We start from the raw sequence: 21,296 nt of genomic DNA, 5'->3' as shown, positions 1-21,296 counted from the left end.
CCCCTGTATCTTTACATGACTGCCTCTTCTTTATCATTCTGGGTTTTTTGGCTAATTGGCTTATGCATTTTTCTCAGAAAGACTTTCCCTCTTGAACACCCAAGCATTCTTTCATATCACTCTATTTTATTTCATTTTTAGTGGTTATCACTGTCTGAACTTATTATAACTTACATTTTTTATTTCTTCCTCTTGTCTAGTCTCTCCCCTGGCTCATCTCATACCTCTGTAGGTCCCTTGAGGGCAGGAATGTGGTGATCTATCTCTAGTACCTCACTGAATGTGTAGCCTAGCAAATAGGAAGGATTCAATAGAACATCATTTAAATAATTCACTAATAAATAAAATCGGCTGTATAAGACTTTGTCTTGGATTGTACAGATGAGATAATAAAGGAACCTGTTGAATACAGCACAAGTCTCTAACTCAGGAGCCTGGTTAGATAGTTGAAGGTGTCATTCATCAAAATCAAGAATTCAGGAGGCAGAGCAAATTACGGCTGGAGAAGTAAGAGTGGGAGAAGATAAAGTGTACAATTTTGAAGTACATACGGAGTGGGATGCACCTGTGGCGTGGGCAGGAATTCATGTCCAGTAGATAGTTGACAATGTGGACCTGGGAAAAGGTCTTAATTACAGATTTAGATTTAGAGGTCTTTGGTGTAACGGGGTAGAGGAAGTCATAAACAAGACGAAATCTTGCAGGGAAATTGGGCAGAGAAATTAGCAGGCTCCAGGAGAATAAAAATGGAAGGAAAAAAAAAAACTTAGTTATACTGTTCCTACCAACACGTATGATGGAGGAAGGTGAAATAATCCAGTATATTAAGATACTCTCTCTACTCTTCTAATACAAGTATATGCAAGAGCCTTAATGGCTTTACTTGCGGATTAGTTTTGAGAAGTTAGAGAACTGCGAAGAATTAATCTCTAAAAAATTTTACTTCTTGAATAACCAGTTAGTTTTTCATTATAATGGAAATAAAAGTATAAAGCTTTATATCTGATATTAGAAGAAATATGTCAACAATGGTATTTCTCTTTTTGCTGTATACCCTATACCCACAGTCAACATGGTAAATCAGAACATTATACATAACTAAGTTACAAACAGAAGTAGTCTTATTAAGGAGAAGAAAGTTAACAAAAAAAACCTATTTTACTTATGTATATACATAATACCAGCATGTAGCCAGATTTAAGTGCTGTGTTTTCTTTTTTTTTTTAACATTTTTTATTGATTTATAATCATTTTACAATGTTGTGTCAAATTCCAGTGTTCACAATTTTTCAGTCATTCATGGACATATACACACTCATTGTCACATTTTTTTTCTCTGTGAGTTATCATAACATTTTGTGTATAATTCCCTGTGCTATACAGTATAATCTTGTTTATCTGTGTTTTCAATTCACAGCTAGATTATTTATTTTTAGATCATTTCATGTTGTCTCATGTATGTTCCCTTTAAAATTTAATTTCACTTTCATATAAAAGCATTATCACTCAGTGATTCAGGCATCACCATTTTGATGGCTTTTCTAATTAGTTTGACTATTTCATAATTAATATACTTGAAATATCAAAATGGATGGGTAATTTTTACACCCAGTTTAAATTAAATTATAATAACCTGTAAGCTTTAATTCCAACGTGTAGGAATTCAGATCTCAATTATATGGCTCCTTCAAGATACACAATTCAGATGGAATTATGTTTACTATCTGAGTGAACATAATGTTCATCAAAAGTAGCTGTGAAGGAATCCATTATGTAGAGTGACATTCGGAAGGGACTGTTCTTTGTTCTGCTCACTCAGCCATGCTGGTGCACCTGCTTCTAATTTTGAAACCATCTATGATTACCTCCCAGCATCAGTGTTGAAATAGCATCATTAGTCAACTTTTTCTACTTGCTCAAAAAGAAATATGAAAAGATGAAAATTGCCATGGCCACATTTTTTTTTTTTTTTTACTTTCACTGTATTTTTCAAATCTATTTCGCAGTGAGCCTAACCTAATTTTTGTAAAAACTCCCAGAACCTTAGAAGATCTGGGGTAACTGACAGCTGGAATATATAAAGAGTATCTGAGAGGTCACTTTTAAAGTACTCGCCCCGAGTTTTGTCAATGTATGTTTATGTAGCCATTTGGGACAATGTATTCAACCACAGTTTTGACATAAATTGTAGCCTAATCTTGTATTTTGGGAAAGCTGATACCTGCAGAAATGAAAAGAAAGTCAGTTCGTGTCTCAGTTTCTCTTTTAAAGTGGCATGAATTATTTTTATTTAATTCGAACTAAAATGTTAAGAGTCAGAAACAGCGTTGAAACTTGAGTTTACGTTAGCATTAAACAATAGCATGTACATATTATTTTACATGAATAAAATAAAATTTAAAATGTAGATTTATTATCAGACTAGAATTAATCTACCAGAAACTAATTAACTCCATTTATAAATCCCCTTTATTTATCAGATTTGATCATATTATGGATAAAATAATGCACCTTTCCAAGCTGCCCAGCGTCACCCTCTAGATAGCCATCATTGGCCTTAATCTTCTGACATCACCAGGTTCATAGGATTCTGATGTAGTAGCTAATGGTTAAAAGATATTAAAAAAAAAAAATTCGTCTCCATCCATTGTACTTCTCAAAGTTTAATACTAAAAATATTTGTTATGAAGTTGTATTACAACTGTAATAATTATTTGTTCTCAATTTTTATTTCAGTGGTAATAGTTTTATAGCTAAAGATTCTAACATAGCTATCATGTTTAGATTCTTGCTTTGGGGAAATTTCTAATTGTTAGAATAATTGTTTTGTCATTCTTAGACTTACCATCTTCAGTAGGCTATTTGGTTCAAAGTCTTTTGATCTATAGCAATCTGAGCAGTAAAGATATATACATACATATATACACTCACACACACAATTGAAGCATGTTCTCTTCTAGGATGTCTTTTACTATTTGCTTTTCTTGCATTTTTTTTACAAAGATAATTGTATACAGTAGAAGAGATACAAGAATTTCAAATAAATAGGCCCTATTTCTTCTGTTTGAGGGTGTCTAGGGGATAGATTAGAGATTTAGGGAGAAAAATATTTTGTTAATCTGGAATTTAGGTTAATAAGACTGGGTTAAATGAAAACACCATCTTTTTTTCCTCCTTACTTTTGATGAAAGCCATAAATAAGCCCTCTTAATCTTCATAAAACTTTTTGATTTCACACAAAAAGTTAAAAAAAAAAGTACTAAAAAACTTTAAAGAAAAATTTAATTCCTTATTCAACATTAGATACATCTGTGAAAATTTTGGAAATAAAAATTGAATGACCAACCATCATCAGAGAACATAACACATACAGTAGTTGTAGGTGAGAAATGTTCTATATACTGGTGCATCTGTAGGGCGATTTAGGTGAATATCAGAGTATAACCCTGGTAAGATTTATTTTGTTCAGTTTAAGCGATGACCAGAATAGAGCATGTGTGAGAGGGAGTGACAGGAGATGTGACAGACAAGATTGTTCTCAAACTCTGAAGAACTCTGGATGCCAGGAACTTTGAGTTTTGTTCTCCAGGAAACAAGGAACTCAGAAGCTTTCAAAGAGAAGTCAACATGATGAGTGATACACTCGAGAAGATGTGGACAAGATGTGAAGGGGGAAGCACTGGTCAGGAGGTTATCACAACAGCCCAGAGGAGAGATTTTGGGGCTCTGAATAATGTACCAGCAGTGAGCGTTTCTCAGCTGCCAAGAGGGGTTGTTTCCAAGATGGAGGTGAGAAGGCTTGGGTCTCGTCTGACTGAGGGAAGCCTGTGTAAGAGAAGAAAGAAATCTTGGCAGGATGCAGTAATTAGAACAAGAAATACTGGCGATAGAGTGGGTGTTGTTTTGATTTTTAATCAAAAAATTTTGTAAGGGGTGTCTGGAGGAAAGAGAAAATAAATTTCAAAGCATTAAGTTGATATAACTGAATAATTGGAAATTCAGGCCTGAACCTCAGAGGAAAGGCAAAAACTGGAAGTGTGAATTTGAGAGTGATGGTTACACAGATAATATCAGAAATGCCTGCCAGAGGCTCACCAGAGTATTGCAACTGTGTAAAAGAGAACATTGTGTTAAAAGGGATTAAGAAAAAAATGATTTAAGGAAGTCTTTTTTAAATCAGTAGAGCCCAACCACAAATAAAGGGATTGTGTCAAAGATACTTTGAGTTGTTCTAAATGGAGAATTTTAAAACTAAAAACTCAGGAGAAACAAAAAATATTATGATTAGAAGAAAATCTTTCTTACTCTTAAATACGTTAAATATATTAAAATTAAAATTAAATATATTATTTTTACTATGTTAAAAATAAATTAAAATATATTAAAATTGGTATAAAAGATACCAATTTGGTACTTTAAAATTGAAACATTTTTCTGAGATAAAAAAACTATGATACATACATAAAATCAACAACCAAAAAATTCGTATCTGCTAGCAGATTTCAGAATCTCAAAGGAACGTTACTTCTAAATTTTCATTTTGGTCATGTTAACAAAGAAATTCAACATTGAGTTTTAGAAATAAGACATTCATTTTTTAAATTTAGTTTTTTTTGAACAGCTACTCAGTAACAGTGCAACATTTAAGACTGCAATTTAAAAGTGCTAAGTCTCTACTTTTATTTTTAATAATAAAAACACTGAAATAACAAATTCATAACAAAAAGTATAAAATAAAAGAAAAATAATAAAATGATATCATAAAAGTTATGACCAAGAGGAAGAATTTTAGAGCAGATGACTGGGTACTGGGTTACTTCTTGCCAGCCATGTATCCATACCTATCAAATCGAGGACCATATTTATTTTGTATTTTTCTTTAAGCCAATAGTTCTCAAACTTTTATTGTTTATAAAATCATGTCAGTATGTGCGTTTGTGTAAATATTGCTACAAAGAGAGTTTGTTACCATAATAACCTGTTCTGCGAAGAGTTTGATAAAGCTCTAGGGAAAAGCTATCCTACTGTGATTTGGGTTTCTCGAGTCAGAAACCAAATCTAGCTTCTCTTTTATTTTGGGCTACTTGGATTTAGTCAAAACATGTCTTTCCTGATTATCTTTCTTGTGGCTTTGGGAGCATCTTTGCAAAGAGCAATCTTCTGTCTTGGCATCTTAATCACTGGCGTGGCCAACAAGTGGACACTGTATGGATGCTCCTAACTATGTGAAAGAAGTTACTCCCTGAGTGTTATCGTATGTGTGAGTGTGTGTGTGTGTGTGTGTGTGTGTGTGTGTGTGTGTGTGTGTGTGTGTGTGCGCGCGTGCGCGCGTGCTTTGATAGCATAGTAAATCACTTCTCATCATTCCAAATAGTAAAACGCATTTACTTTAAGTACAGACTTTTTCCTCTTAGCAGGAAAGCAGTTTAAATTGGAGCTCTGGGTTCTCTCCAATCTTTTATGAATTTCCCTGGAAACTCTTAGCAATGTACTTAGTTCTGGAACACTGCTATCAAATGGAAGAAGAGAAGCTTTTAGAAGGGAGAGATGTTTTCCCGCAGTTTATATGAGAAATAAATTATATTCCCTTACTTCATCTATACTTAGAGAGCAAAGGAGAAGTTTAGAGCAGTAACTTAAGTAAAAATGCTCCTATCATATAGACGTCAAAGAACATGTAAAGATAGAAGTTTAGTAACAGTCTTCAGAAAGCTTAGGCAAACTGATGCCTGAATTATCCACGTGTTTAATATTTTGCAGTGATAAGCTTGTTTGAGGTCTAAGTAAGTTTTTCTTAACCTTAAAAAGGTGCATCACTGGTACCCTGACCACCTCAATGATGACCAAAAAATGTAATTCCATATTGACACAGCAATGCCTTGAAAATGCCAATTGCTATAACCATGTAAGGTAAATAGAAGAAAGATGCCTGGATTGTGGAATCTAGCAGAAAGTTTTACTGGAGTTTTCTAATAATCTTTATAGACAGAGAAAAGTTAATGAAAATAATACAGCATATTTAACAGCTGGTGGAGAATATAAAGTCCAAGAAAAAGTGGACTTCTTGGGCGATGTAAAGGCAATGTTTTTTTGAAACCTACTGTCAAACAGCTGAGTGGAATTAATCAAATTTTATTTTTAAAAAAATGTCTATGTCAGGTACCTGAGTAAAGAATTCCTTAGACATATGAAATGAGTTAGGAACTCAGTCTGTATGGTCCAAGTACCAGATTAGTGCTCAGCAAAGTCAAGTTTGTCCCTGCCGAGTCTTTATGGACAGAGGACAAAGGAGTATAAACCAATATGAAATAGTGTGTCAATGGAAGGGTCATGAGTAGACAATATCTACTCTTCTGAATCCCTCCCAGTCTTGCCCTCTATCTGTAAGTGATCCCCTATTCTAAGCCCAATGTTTTGGTAAATATGAAATGTTTACTTATATACAAAAAGGAGATATCTATTGATAAGGCCGTAGGCTAATTATAGAAGTCCCCATAACTGTTTCTTTAATCTGTTGTATATTTTTAACCAAAGAAACCTGGATCGAAATGAGTCTGCATAACTTATTGCAATGCTGGTGGTCATTCCGTCCTACTCATGTGATCTTTTTTTGCAGACTTTTAAAAAAAACTTTGAAATACACTTATAAAAGGTAAGATAGGATTTTTTTCTAGTTTTTGATGAATAAAATTTATTTCATGCCTATGCAGCCCTTCTGTAGCATATAAATATTATCCTCTTTTGAAAATAATCTTCATAGCAACCCAGGGGGTAGACTGTCAGCTTTGAGAACTTTGGGAACTAATGATGATTAAAAGTTGCTTGCAGAGATAAAATGTGACTCCAGGGGATGTTTATTTTTTATGTTATTAAAATCTATGCTTCTTTGAAACTAATAATAGTCATCACTCACAAGAAAAACATGAATTAACTTTATATTAAACTTTGCCCCAAATACGCTGCAGAACAGATTTTATTGGGATTTTTCACATGTTGTATTTCTCAACCTATAGTGGACTGCCAAAACATTAATAATGCAAGTCAGTGTTTGAATACAGATGACTCCCCACGAGTCATTTTGATTATTAATGGAATTAATTATCTGCCTGCTCAGTGCAGTTACTGTGGTTCGGAATTACAGTTAATAATGAAAAGACTGAGGCACACTTAAAAAATAGCGTGTTTAATAATACAAATTAATTCTATCATACAAAGAATCAAAGAGAAAATATTATGGGAACAATGCCTTCTCCCTTCTCCCTTTTCACTCATCATTAAGATACTTTTTCTGTGGGTATATTTTATTGTCATTTTCCAAACACAGAAAAAGAAACTGGTAGAGTATGACAAGACCCACCAATTTTCCGAAACTAGAAACTCAAATTTTATCTATCATGTTGTCTAAGTTGCTTTCAATCAGGAAACTGGGAAGTTACACCAGTGGTGGGAACTGTCTGAGGCTAGTCTCTTCCCAAGGACTTCAAAATTGCATTGAAGTAGAGAACAGTATGTATGCCTTCTTTCTGAGCTGAAGTGGCTACACGTCTTTACAAACCTTCACAGCCCAGCGGTTTTCATGATGCTTTAAATGTGGTGATTTTATGAGTGTAGCGTAGAGCAAAGCAGAGCTGCTCGTGTGGGTTCAGAGGAAGGACATCATGTGAATGCATATCTCTGTGCCCTTGCCCCATAATCTCAGGAAGACTCTGAGGCATTTCCGCTAGAAGCCTTATAGTCCAACGGAGTAAATGGACTATTTTATAGGAAATAGAAGTTATATGTATTGAAAAAACCAACCCATGTAAATATCACAGATTCATCCATCCATCTTCCGATGAGCTCTACTTATTTAATAAGCTTAAGCTGAATGAATATTTAAAACATGTCTGCATTCTAGTACAGAAGAATGTATGTATGTATATTATAGTGCATATAACAATTTCTGTCCCCAGGCAGGGAGGAGATTGGCACTCCTAGCTGGGAGACAATGTCATTGCACCTTTATAGAAGACTTTCAGATACTGCTGCATGAGGTGTCGTCACCATTTTCCACTTGCCCTGTCATTGTAACAAGCCATGTAAATGACAGTTGGTTACAGATTCTAAAATTCTAGTCGTTGCTGTGTTTCTGTACCACTAATGTGGCTTTATTGAAAGTTCTTTTTTCACAGCAGCACTGGAATTCGTATGATCATTTATCTCAAAACTACCTACGACACAACTTCCAGCAACAAAAGATTCCCGGAAATATCATCTTCAATATCTTAGAGTATTTAAGCTCCTTTACTATGTATAATAAAATTTTCATCATGGTACCCCAAAACAAACAGCACATGTATTGTTAGGTCTTTAGGTTAAAGTCCCTATTACCAGTGGTAAATTTGGTGAAGGTCCCCATCTCCTTTTGTGGAGAACCACAGTCTAAAACCACCATCTTTGAGTACTTTCTATTAGCAGAGTAACTTCCAGAATTAAAAAAAAAAAAAAATCTGAAACTTGCTGTCTTCCCAGTCTAAACAGTAGACCCAGTGATACCCACAAAATATGATTCTATCAAGGTCTTTTCTTTAGTGCAGTTTCTCCCAAGAAAAGTGTTATTCTAAAGTAATTTACCCACCCCACCAGGGATTTCTAAGATTTAAATGTTAAGAGGGAATTACAGTTGGACATTGATACACTGATTTAGGTCAGTACATTTTTTTTTAAGGCAATGCTGGGAAAATTCTTATTTTCAGTTTGATTTACGTTGAGGAATTTTGCTGTTTATTTCATAATCTTATTAACCTGAAAATGAAAAGCGTATAGATCATGTGTCTAAGGTCTCCAGCTGAGTGTAATAATCAGAGTCAAAGAGATCAGTTATAGATGAAAAGACCAGAAGAACAAGAGCAAAATCACAAGTGCCTGGGTCTGATAGTGATGGCAGTGCTCTCTCTGCATGAAAGACTGGAGCGTCTGACCACAGCAATCCCGCTGGTTCCATAGAGCAGACTTATTCCATGCTTCCTCATTGTCTAGTACTTGATGCCACAAAAAATACATTCCAAATTTTGTTTCCCTAAACCTGTACTCTAAATTTACACACTGTAAAATATTCTGATTATGAAAATAAAAACTCCTAAGAACTCAGTGGAAATCTGTTTCTAATTCCTTCTTATTAAAAAAGAGAAGAACAGATGAAGAATGCAGTAGGCAAGTGAAGTCATATATGTTGTATATATTTTAGATTTTATAAACTCCCAGCTGAAGGGAAATTCATTCAGTCTGTTTTCCTATGAGCAGATATACAATTTATTGTGATTTCAGTCACTTAACAATTTGACGTGGTGAGGTTTGGGAGCACCATTTGCACATACTAGCGCAAGTTAAGAAAAGCTGAAAAGCTTGGGTTCATTCAGGGCCGTATCAGGCGGTTGTGATTCATGTAATGGGCTTATTATGGAATCAACACACAATAAATTTTTCTATAGCCATAAAAAAAAAAAGAGAGAGAAAGAGAACAGACTACCCAAAAAAAAAAAAAATTCGAGAAGGCCAATCTTTGCAAAATTTTTTGCAAATTATTTCTCTTCATGTAATTTTTAAGCCTATTTAAAAATTTTTTTAATATAAAATTCACCCTCGCAGCAATTTCCAGTGTTGTCACCACATGCACCTTGCTGTGCCACAGATGCCCCCAAACCATGCCCCCTACCCTGAACGACTGAATCACCCAATGAACAACTCTTAACCCCTCCAGCCCGCTGCAACCACCATTCTGCTTTCAGTTTCTATCTGTTTGACTACTTAATCCACAATAAGTGGAATTATGCAACATTTGTCTTTTGTGATTGATTCATTTCACTTGGAGTTAGGTCCTCAAGGTTCATCCCTGTAGGCTGTGAGACGCTTTTCTTGTTTTCTTGAGGCTAAACAATATTGCCTTGTTATTTCTACACCACATTGTCTTTATTCATCTGTCAGCAGACATTTAGGTTACTGCCTTCTCTTGGCTACCATGAACAACTCTCTTCATGTAACTTGAAATTCAGCTGGAAATCGTAAGCTCCTCCGTCTCCAATCTGTCTCACATTGTAACTTTACTTTCCTTTTTTAGTGTTTAGCAAAGTTGTGGAAAATGTGCACACGCGCTGACTTAACGTTGGCTGTATTTTTTTTCCTTATTCAGTGCAGACGTGTAGATACCAATACAGTGATAATCCTGTTCAAGGTGAAACAACATGGCGGCTTGATGAGTAATGAAGTGCTGTTGTCGTTGCAGGACGAGGCTGCGCCAGCTGACAAACAGTGCAAACCAGAGGCGGCCCAGGGCACTTACTCAACCTCAGCTGCTTCAGGCTCGCAGGAGGTGTTGTACATCAACGGAAATGGGACCTACAGTTACCATAGTTACCGAGGGCTAGGAGGGGGACTGCTAAATCTGAATGATGCTTCTAGTAGTGGTGAGTATCACACATTATGTCTTTTGTGTTCACTGATTATATAAATTCTCTAAACCTGAGAGAATGAGATGAAGCAAGTGTTAAAAGCAAACATCAGTGCCAAGCTGCTAAAAACAAGACTATTTAGTATATTATGTCCATCTCCCTACAAGGACATCGTTCTGTTCTGTTGCTGTTTCTAAAAGTAGCAGCACTATTATGCAACTGAATGATGGCTGTTTTATACTCAAAAAATCTCAGCTAGGGAAATAGCTTTTTTTTTAATCAAATAGGGGTACATTCTTTCCTTGAAGCTATAATGTACTATTTGCAAAAAAATAATTGACATATTTTCTCAGTGTTTAAAGAGGTTTTTAATTTGAAAAACTTGAGGCACCAGGAACTTTACTGACTGGCTGAAACATACACAGTCATCAAACCTAAGAACATACACACTGAAACAACACACAGAAATAATGCGTGGATCTCCCCCCAGCAGCTTGTCAGTGACAGCGGCATGTCCACCAGCAGTGAGTGGGGCACTGAAGCCAGCTTGTGCTGGCTCATGCTTGGTAAATTTTTAGGAATTTCTTGAGCTTATATGTCACAATGAATTCCAAATGTGTACTATAATGCCATACATAGATTAGGAATAAAATACATGGGTGAATTTCTTCTACAACTGGGTTGTAGGAAAAACTCCTAAACTATACTTAAAATCCAGGGAAACATAAGTTTCAGTACACACACACACACACACACACACCCCTTTTGCATGATAAAAACATAAAGTAAAAATTAAATGACAATGTGAAAAATTATTAGCTATCTATATTACAAAGAGTTAATAGGCCAATACATGAAAGTCTTCTAAAAGGAAAAGAAATATTCAAAACTATATATTGAAAAAATAAGGCTAGAAATATGAACATACAATTGTCATAGAAAGCAATGCAAATGTCCCTTAAATACAGGGCAAGTCACTCAAACCCACCCACTCCTAATAAGAGACATGCAGTTTCTCTCTGCCAGATTAACAAAAATCTGTATAGTTACAGAATATTATTCCTTTGACAAGGCTGTGGGAGCAAGGAGTACTCTCACGCATTGCTTGTAGAAACACAAAAATTCAGAGTTAACTTGATGATCTCTAGCAAAATTAGATATATGATTACCATTTGACCCAGCAATTTCTTGAGGAATCTCTTGTTAGGAATTTATCTCAATGACACATTGGCAAAAACACAAAAGACATATGCACAGGGCTACTTGTTGCAATGTTATTATAAATGCAAAAAAAAATGTTACCAATAAAAATGTCCATCAAGAGATGGCTAGTTGATTCAATTATAGTGCATCCAAATAAGAGAGTAATTTGAAGCTATAAAAAGTAATGTAAAATGTCTTTACATACTCCAGGTATGCTAACATTTATTAAAGAAGGATATATATATAATTTTTTAAAAGTTGACAGAGAGACTGGAATGGGGGAGGAACACTATGAAGAAAGGAAGATAAGCCAGAATTCTCTGAGTTTACTTGGTTTTTATAGTTTGTTTTATAAATTGAACTTTGAAAAGTTTATATATTTACATAATTATGAAACAAACTGATTGTAAGAATCCCTAATATTGAAAGAAAAATTATGCAAACGAACTTTGTTTAATGAGTGGTTTTCATCGCTCTGTAGAGAGGAACTTTTCCAAGTGATCTCAAAAGTCGTAATTTGACTCCACAGCATGAAAGCTTATGATAAAACCTTAAACTATTTTCAGCAATCATATTATTATTTTGGAACTGTTGTCTGTGTATTATAGTTTAAAGCCAATTTGCAATTATGTTGGTGTCAGTGAAAGCTGGGAGTTTCAGCAGGGGGCAAAGTAGATACAGATGTGAAATCAGCAAGTTTACGCAAAAAACTCCACAATCTTGCATTTGAATTGGTGGTGTCACTGAGAGCTCAGTGTAGTTTTGTTTTAAAAGAAAAACCTATTTCCTATCTCTTTCTGCTGAAAATGCCTGGGAACAAAGACCAATTTGAAAATTCAAATTAGGTTTGATGGGCTTTTAATATATTGGAAGGGATTGCATTATTAGTATCAAATGAGTGTATCCTGGAGAAAATCACTTACCTTTGGAGTATCAGCAAAATGCTCTGAGTGTATTCAGGTGTATTTCTGCTGGCAGGCTGGGGGCTCTGTGGTCTGCCTTGAAAAGTCCTGTAAGAATAAGATCACTGAGCTTTAGTCTACATTACTTGCCCTCCAGCTCAAAAGAGCAGTGCTTCAAGTGGAAGAGAAAAAGAAAGCAGTTTATTTCAGAAAAAAAGATTAAGTTTCAAGTGTATATTCAGTTTTTCAAAAGCCAGCTAGCGAGCCTTCTCAGCTGTTTTCAACTCTTATTTTTATTTGAACAGCAAAGCAGCAGGAAAGAGCAAGTCCAAGACCAGAAAAGGAAAACATAAACAAAAGCTAAGCTTTCTTTTCGCTTTTAGGAAAGCTGGAAACTCGAACACTTCTTTTTCAGTATTTTACGTAAGAAGTAAGAACTGGTAGGTAGTTCAGAACTTAACCATCAAATCAAACAATTTGGGGGAAACAAAGTATATTCACTAAAGATTTGATTGACGTGAATTTTTGCTTTCTAGATTTGAAAAATCATTTACGAAGTTAATCCAACATTAACGCATAACAGTAACTACCACTCATTGAGTCAGGATGGTATTTCAGTGTTGTCTCCATTTAATCATTATGTCACCCATGAGATCTATTCTGCAGTTTGAGGGGAAAATTTATAAAACTAAACTTGCCCCCACTTGGAAAAATCATGCCTAGGTACCACTTTTTTTCTCCCCTAACACGACTGAAACCTATTCTGTGAGGCTCAGAGAGACTGAGTGACAACCCAAAGTCCCTCCTTAATAAAGGGCAGGGCCAGGGCTTGGACACGAGCATTCTGACATCAGAGGCCGCTTTGTAAACCACTGTGCGAACAACAGTCTGCGTAACGGGAAGCAAGGCCCTCACTGGTGAGGTAAGCTGGTGAGCACTCATCTACTTTCGGTCTCCAGAAACTCCTATTTTGGATATTTCATGTAAATGAATGAATCATACATGCGTGGTCTTTTGTGTCTGGCTTCTCTCACTTAGCATGACGTTTCCCAGGTTCGTCTAGGTTATGGTATGTATCAATACTTCACTTTTCTAATTGCCAAATGATGTTCTATTTTGTGGATGCGTCGTATTTTGTTGAGCAGTTCAACAGGTATTTAACCTAACTCATGGGCACTTGTTTTTTTCCACTTTGGGGTTACTATGAATAATGCTGCTATAAACATTTATGTAAAAGCTTGTGCATATATGTGTTCTGAGGTACATACCTGGGAGTGGAACTGCTGGTTCACACATGTGGTAGCTCTGTGTTTTAACATTTTAAGGAAACAGCAGACGGAACATGGGCTGTTTTTCAGTCATTTAAAGTTTCTCTCAACAAGTGTTGTAGTACTGACAATACAAATTTTGCACTTCTTTTGTTAAATTTTTTGCTAAATATTTCCCTTTGTGATGCGACTGTGGGTGGAATGCTTTCCTTAAGACATCATTCTATGTTTTTCTATTTTTGGGCATAGTTTGGGAAGTAGTGATATTAATTCTTTAAGTGTTTGGTAGAACTCAGGAGTAATGCTATCTGTGCCTGGGGTTTTCTGGGAGGTTTTGATTCCTAAATCGATCTCTTTACTTGTTAGAGATCTACTTACATTGTCTATTTCTTCCTGAGTCAGGTAGTTTGTGTAGTTCAAGGAATTTGTCCATTCAATTGAAGTATCTAATCTGTTGACACAAGTGTTCATAGTACTCCCTCATAATCCTTTTTATTTTTGTAAGGTCAGGAGTGATGCCCTGCTGTCATTTCTGATTCTGGTTGAGTGTTCTCTTTCCTCTTGGTGATTCTAGGGAAAGCTTTGTCAGTTTTCTTATCATTTCAAAGAGCAAGCATTTGGTTTCATTGATTTTACTGATTGCTTTTGTAGTCTCTCTTTCATTGATTTCTACGCCCGTATGTGTTACTTCCTTCATTTGGCTGACATTGAGTTTGGTTTGCTCTTACTTTCTAAGGCCTTAACGTGAGAACTTCTGACATATATCTGAAGTCTTTTTTTCCTCTTTGTATACAGACAATTACAACTATAAATTTCCTTCTATGCACTGTCTTATCTGCATCATTAAGTTTTGGTATGTTGTGCCTTTACTTTCATTCACCTCAAAGCATTTTCTGATTTCCTGTATTCTTTCTTCTTTGACCCATCAGTTATTTAGGAATGTTGTTTAATTGCCATGTATTTGTGAATTTCCCACCTTTCTTTCTGTCAATGGCTTTGTATAATTTCAGTCCTTTCAAGTTTATTGAAGCTTGTTATACGGCCCAGATCATGGTCTATCCTGGAGAATGTTCCATGTGTACCCAAGAAGAATGTGCATTCTGCCATTGGTAGTGGGGTATTTTGTAAATGTGTTTTAGGCCTAGTTGGTTTATAGTGTTGTTCAAGTCTTCTGAATTCCAGTTGATCATCTGCCTAGTTTTTATATCCATTAGTGAAAGAGGGGTATTGAGGTCTACAGCTACTGTTGTTGAATCATTTATTCTTGCCTTCAATTCTGACAGTTCTGTTTCATTTATTTTGGCACTCTGTCATTAGGTACATATATTGTTTATATTGATATATCTTCATGACAGATTGATGGTTTTATCATTGTAAAATATCCCTCTTTACATCCAGAGACTCTTTTAAGAGTCTCTTTTGCCTAATATTAAGTATTTATGTAATATCAAGAAAAGACAGTGGTAACTTAGATTATCGTGGTGATACTAGAAAAGAAGGGAGGTGGGCAAAGCTTTGGACATGGAAGTGACATATAGAAGAATATAGAACAGATGTTTACCTCTACTCAAATACAACCAAAATCATTTATCTTTGCTCCGTAAAGGGTTGAGTTATTTTAGGAGCCTATTGCCAAGTGAAAAGGTGGGGCTTCTTATTTAAGAATTTCAAGATGGTGAGAACAGAGCATTAAACAAAGCTTGGGACACTTCTGAGTAGAATTCTGCAGAACCACACATTTGATGTCCCATTTTGGTACTTGATTTATTCAACAAGTTGGAGGAAGCACCGTGTTCTCATGAAAAAGGCAGGGAGTGACTCGTGAGGAGAAAGATAATATATACAATGAGGGAAAAGATTGAAGACACAGTGAGAATATTTTTAGAGAGTTTTTTGGAAAAGAGAGGAGAGAGCTTTGAAGCAACTGCCAATCAAGAGTAAAAAATGAGAGGGAAATTAAAGGAAAAATATTGCTATAAATTATTAATGAGCAGGGCTTGGAAAGTTCTCTTCCCTTCTACCCATTCCCCACAGAGGAACCAAGGTAACCCCAAGAAAAGGAAAACCTGATCACATCACTTCATTATCTAAAACCCTTTTATGGGCTCTCATTGTTCTTAGAAAAAGGACATTATCCAGCTCTTCATGCCTCAGGGTCCTCCCAACTGAAGTTTTCTTTGACCATTTTTTGCCCCTGCATCCCTCATTTATTGCTCATCTTTTAAATTCTCAATTCCTATTCTAGATCAAGTATAGTCATAACTAATAGCATCCTGATTTTGTCCCTTGAAGCATGTACCACAGGGCACACACACAAACACACACATGTAATCACAATACACTGGTATTCAGTGCCCAGTTGTATTCAGTGATGTTCAAAAGCCACATGGGAAATCTAGCACAGGTTCCAGGTATACTTACTGGTATTCTTACCAGTTTTTGTAAATTTGTTATTTGAAGGGTAAATTCTATTGTGCTGTGATGAAGTCCACCTTGTCTGTAATTCTCCCCTAAACAAACCTCACCATCATAGAATAGAATCTAAAAGACCTGAAAAATAATTTGATAGCAACCTCTTTATTTTTAAAGGCTACAAGGAAAGAAACAGGCCAGCAAAGTTAGGTGACTTGCTCAAGGTCACACAGGTCAACTTTTTGGCTGTTTAGTTAATACATCTTTTGACTTTTTGTATGATGAGATAAAGACCTCTTAAGGACCCAGTAGAGAACAACTTTGAACAATTCAGATTGTGTACTGCTGAGAAGAAATGGGAACAGCAGAATAACCAGTATAGCAAGCAGCATATGAAAATGACAGGGCTTTCTCTGAGCAGTGGCCTTGGGCTGAGTGTGAGTGAGTTGGGGTCGGGGGGAGACTAGTCTGAGCAAAAGCAGCTTCAGATTTAAACCAAAGAGAATTTCTCCAACTCACATTTGAGAACAGACTCTCTCTGTAGTAATGGTAGCAAGGGCAGTGGTTAATTTCCTGTTGTAAAGAAGCTTTAAATAACATTTCTTCTCAAAACCACATTCTACCTGTAACACTGGCATTGGCTACGGCTGTTTTGATTTTTAGTCTTTGCTTGTTTTACCTGTGGAAAGGCACCTGGACTGATCAGGCCTGCAAATTCCTTTATTTGGGGATTTTTCTTCATAAATTCTGGGAACCCCAAACATTCTGAAGTTTAAAAATGGTATTATCTTTGGCTTACTTTTTTCCACTTTTAAGACATCAGAATCGTCATCCCCTGTAGCAGATTTGGAACTGTGGAGAAAGAAAAGTACATCCATATACATGAATCTCGGGAGCTAAAAAGGCATCGTGGCAGATTAGCATTCTGTGCGATGCCAACCTCATAGCTGATGGTTGACAATGCCAGTTAATCCAAGTTTGAGAATTTTAGGTTTTGTCCAGATTTTCTGAAAAGTGTGGGGAAGGGAGCAACCACTTTCAGGAGACCAGTTTGAATTAGGTACACACATCTGACTTAATTTATAAAGCAGACAAGACAATCAGAATTTAAACCATTAATGGAGAAACTTATTAATGAAATAACACAGGTTGGTAGCATAAATAAGAGGGCAAAGATTGAAGGAGATAGAATATTTGTAGAACCTTTTGAACTAATGCAGTAAGACATGAACGTTGCAGGTTATACTTTGTTCAAAAAGAATGAGAAGGCAGAAGAATGACAAGGGTGATCTTCACAGCATTTGGATTTAATTTAACAAATACTTTTGGGTTCTCATGTTCAAATCACTGTAAGAAGTACTTTTAGTCTCTTCAGGCTGCTGTAACATAAATACCACGGACTAGGCGGCTTAAACACCACACATTTATTTCTCACAGTTCTGGAGGCAGGGAAGTCCAAGTCTGAGGTGCTGGCAGATTTGCTGTCTGTTGAGAGCCTGCTCCCTGGTTCACAGGCGGCCATCTTTTCACTGTCCCTTTCATGCAGTGGAGTAGGGGAGCTCTCTGACGTCTTTCTCTTATTAGGGCACTAATCCCATTCATGAGGGCTCCACCCTCATGACCTAATCACCTCCCAAAGGCTCTACCATCTAACACCATCACACTGGAGATTAGGTTTCAGCAAATGAATTTGGGGGGAGGAGGGGCAGGGGAATGCAAATAGTCTGACTATAGGAGGTACTTTAAGAGAAAAAAAAGGTGAATAAGACAGAATCACTGACCTCAAGAAGCTAACAGATCAAAAAGGTAAAATATTTCTCCTCCTTTTGTCTAAACATCAGAATTCTTTAAGACATTAAATGGTACTTCCTCTGTGAAACTTTACTCCACCTCACCACTCTCCTGCAGGTGCCTTTATTCTAGCATTTATCTCATTGAATTGGGACATAGGTTTTCAAATATTTTTCCCTAAATAGATGTTTCCTTGAAAGCAGAAACTCTTTCTTATTTAGTCTTACATCCCCTGAATAAGGCCAGAGATCTAGTAAATGCTTGATCATATTGGCTTAATGAGTGAACAGAATTTTAAAATAGACCACTTACTGACAGAGTCAAAAAACACAAAGAATTATTTATGTATATTGGACAACAGGTGAATGGGTTATCTTAGATTGAAAACAAAGACTGAGTGGCTGAATCTGAAAACTCTGGGTGAAGGAAGGCTGCAAAGAGTTTTATAAACTCCTGTGTAAGTCTGAATATAGTAGCAATAGGAATAGCTTGGAAGTTGGAGACTTCATAGCGTGGAAAGGGGCTTCTTCAAATCCTTTGTGAGCCAACCTCCATTTGTTTAGAGCTGGCAAAGGTCTGCATCCAACAGTCCAAATTTTCAAGTTGGAGTGTTATCAACTTGACAGCAGTTACAATTTTTATAAAGAACTTATTCAAATTATCCCACTGAAATGAGAAGCAAGCAGCCAATCCTCCCATTATTGTCACATCCAATTACATGGGACTTTGGAACGCTTTCCGTCAGGAAGTTCCTGTTGAGCTGTCTAAAGAGGGCAATTCTTCGCTGTCCTTATCCGCTGGATCTGTTGCGTCTAAATTATATGCATAATGCATAAGTGAACTATTGATGTTTCCTCTCTGCGAAAGCCACTGGACAGACTCTTCAGTTTGTTTTTCATCTCTCCTATAAACTGGGCTGATAGATTGTGATCTAACAAGACCAAATTGTAGTAATAATGATCATAATGACTAACATTTGTGTAGCAATTTCTAGTTTGCCCAGATCTTTATATCCCTGATTTTCTTTGCCCCTCACTAATATTCAGGATTGTGAGCTATTTAAGATGCTTTGGATCAGGGCCTGTAATTATGTGTCTAAGGGAACTTGGCTGTAAGATTCACCGCCACACTAGAGCTGGTTCATGGTGGTCTAGTTGGCTTTGTATGTGGTTAGTGCTGTCCCCCGGCATCAATATTGTAAAACATCACTTCTCATCTGAAGAGTTCAAAGGCATGCTTCTGTTCATCTACCGTACTCCTGTCTCACCTACTGTTTACTCTTCAATCGGCTGTAACTGGCTTCTCCCCACCATCTTGCTGGACCTGGTCAGGTCAAGTCTATCAGTGAGTCCACTTGTTACCAAACTAAAAAAATGATTTTTGCCCTTATCTTCCCTTGGGTATCTTTGAATCTGTGGATGACTAGAGCTTTGAAACGTCCACTCTCGGCTTCCGTGTCGCCTTGTTACCGGCTAATTCTTCTCCCGCTGCCTTCCTGAGCCTTTTCCCTGTCCTCTTGCCCTTCTCTGCCGGGATTCTCCTAGCATCCTGCCCTTGTCCCTTTAGTCCTCTTGTTCTACACGCTGCTCAAAGAGAGCCCACGAACTCTCTTGGTTTCAACTTCAGAATATGCCAAGAGCTACATAATCTTCCCCCCATGCTTTGCATTGAACTTCAGATTTTATACCCAGTTGTCTCCCAGATAGCTTGTGGATCCAGGCATCCCACGAAACCTCCTACTTATTGTCTGTTTCTGGGGTTTTCTCGTATGGAAATGCCCTCCCCTGCACCTGATTCATACCTGCTATTTATTACCTTCTTTACGATTATTTTCTGGTTGTCCCACCCATGAAGTTTTCCTCCTGTACGTTTCCATGATACCATAGCACATCTCTTTTTTAACCTGTTGTGTGCTCTTTTTTATACTAGATTGTACATAGCTTGAGAGCAAGCCAGGTGACTTTTTTTTGACAGTCATGTCATCGGTGTCAGTAGGTAACCAGCTTATATTAGTGCTCAATAAATAGTAAATGGATAAATGAATGAGTCAGTGAAAGAAATCATTCCAACAAAATATTGTGCCTCTTTGGAGAATTTAATTAAATCTAAAATTGAGCATGGGGATAATCAGTTGAAGTTGGGGATGTCAAGTTTGCTCTCTTTTTCTCTTAATCCTCTGAAGAGCACAATATTGGAAGAAGTATTTCACATCAAACATTGGAGACAAATATTTTGAAATCCTCACATAAATTCTGTTTTAAAATGTATTCAGTTTAAGTCTCCTGATTCAGGAAAGAAATGTTTATCATAGTTATTGAGGGAACTGGGAAGGTGCACTTTCTGCTTTCACCTTACCTTCTTAATAACGTGTGGCTCACTGATCAAATGCAAAGAAGAGGTGCAGGTATGCGGGGAGGAAACCGTTCTGTTCCGGGAGACCTGCTGGGTGATTCTGGGCTGGAAAATGCATAAGATTGATTATATAAAACTGTATAGACAATGATTTTATAGAGTAGAACCTACCAGTAATTCACAGAAGTTAAGCAATGCCATCTGGTTCATTTATATCCCCTTTACACAATGGGGAAATCCACGTGATAATAACATCATACATGAAGGATAACTGAGCGACCTGACTGAAGGCAGTGTAATTGGGATTATGCAGGTACTGTATCTCAGTGATCTGTCAAAGCATTCTACAGCACACAGTGATGGGAAAATCTCTAGCTACAAAGGAAGTTCCCACTATGTCCAACTTACTGGGAATGCCAATTCTTAGCCCATTTCTCCCACGTGTGTTCCTTTGATGACTTAATCAGAATATTTTCCTACTCTAACCCCTGTTGATCTGTATCCTTATTTTGATTATTTTCCATTGCTTTCAAATGTAAGTTTATCAAGATCCATGATATCTGGTATGATAGCCACTAGCCATATGTGGCTACTGACATTGACATTAATGAAATTAAATAAGATGTAAAATTCAGTTCCTCAGTCACACTGGGACACAGTTTATGTGTTCAACTGCCAAAGTGGCGACGGGATTGAACAGCACAGGACATTTCCATCACCAGGGAATTTTCTATTGACCAGTGCTGATTCTAGGTCCATTATATTGACCTTTGGATGGTTTCACTGTTGCAGAAGACCTTTTTTCCTACATTTATTCCATCAGGCTCCTTGCCTTTAATTATGTACATATCATTCACTCCTCAATGAAATAAGTGGGGTCAGCGAATAACCTTATGAAAGTATAAATGGTGATTCTTAAAGAGTCATGCTTTTAATTCAAA

The 21,296-nt window shown here is 36.5% G+C and overlaps 1 protein-coding gene across 3 annotated transcripts in view; it reads left to right on the top strand.

Annotated features, from left to right (window-relative positions):
- Positions 1-21,296, top strand: part of NOL4 (nucleolar protein 4) — a 241,090-nt gene that overhangs the window by 199,176 nt on the left and 20,618 nt on the right. For all 3 annotated transcript variants that reach the window (XM_074352219.1, XM_010946869.3, XM_074352220.1), the window contains one exon: positions 10,262-10,442. In XM_074352219.1, the coding sequence (XP_074208320.1) occupies positions 10,262-10,442 (181 nt within the window). The remainder of the gene's footprint in view (positions 1-10,261; positions 10,443-21,296) is intronic.

This window comes from Camelus bactrianus, chromosome 24 (genome assembly GCF_048773025.1).
Source record: "Camelus bactrianus isolate YW-2024 breed Bactrian camel chromosome 24, ASM4877302v1, whole genome shotgun sequence".
In the NCBI taxonomy this organism is placed as follows: domain Eukaryota; kingdom Metazoa; phylum Chordata; class Mammalia; order Artiodactyla; family Camelidae; genus Camelus; species Camelus bactrianus.
The sequence above is the reverse complement of the archived record's forward strand: the minus strand, read 5'-3'. Positions and strand labels throughout refer to the sequence as shown.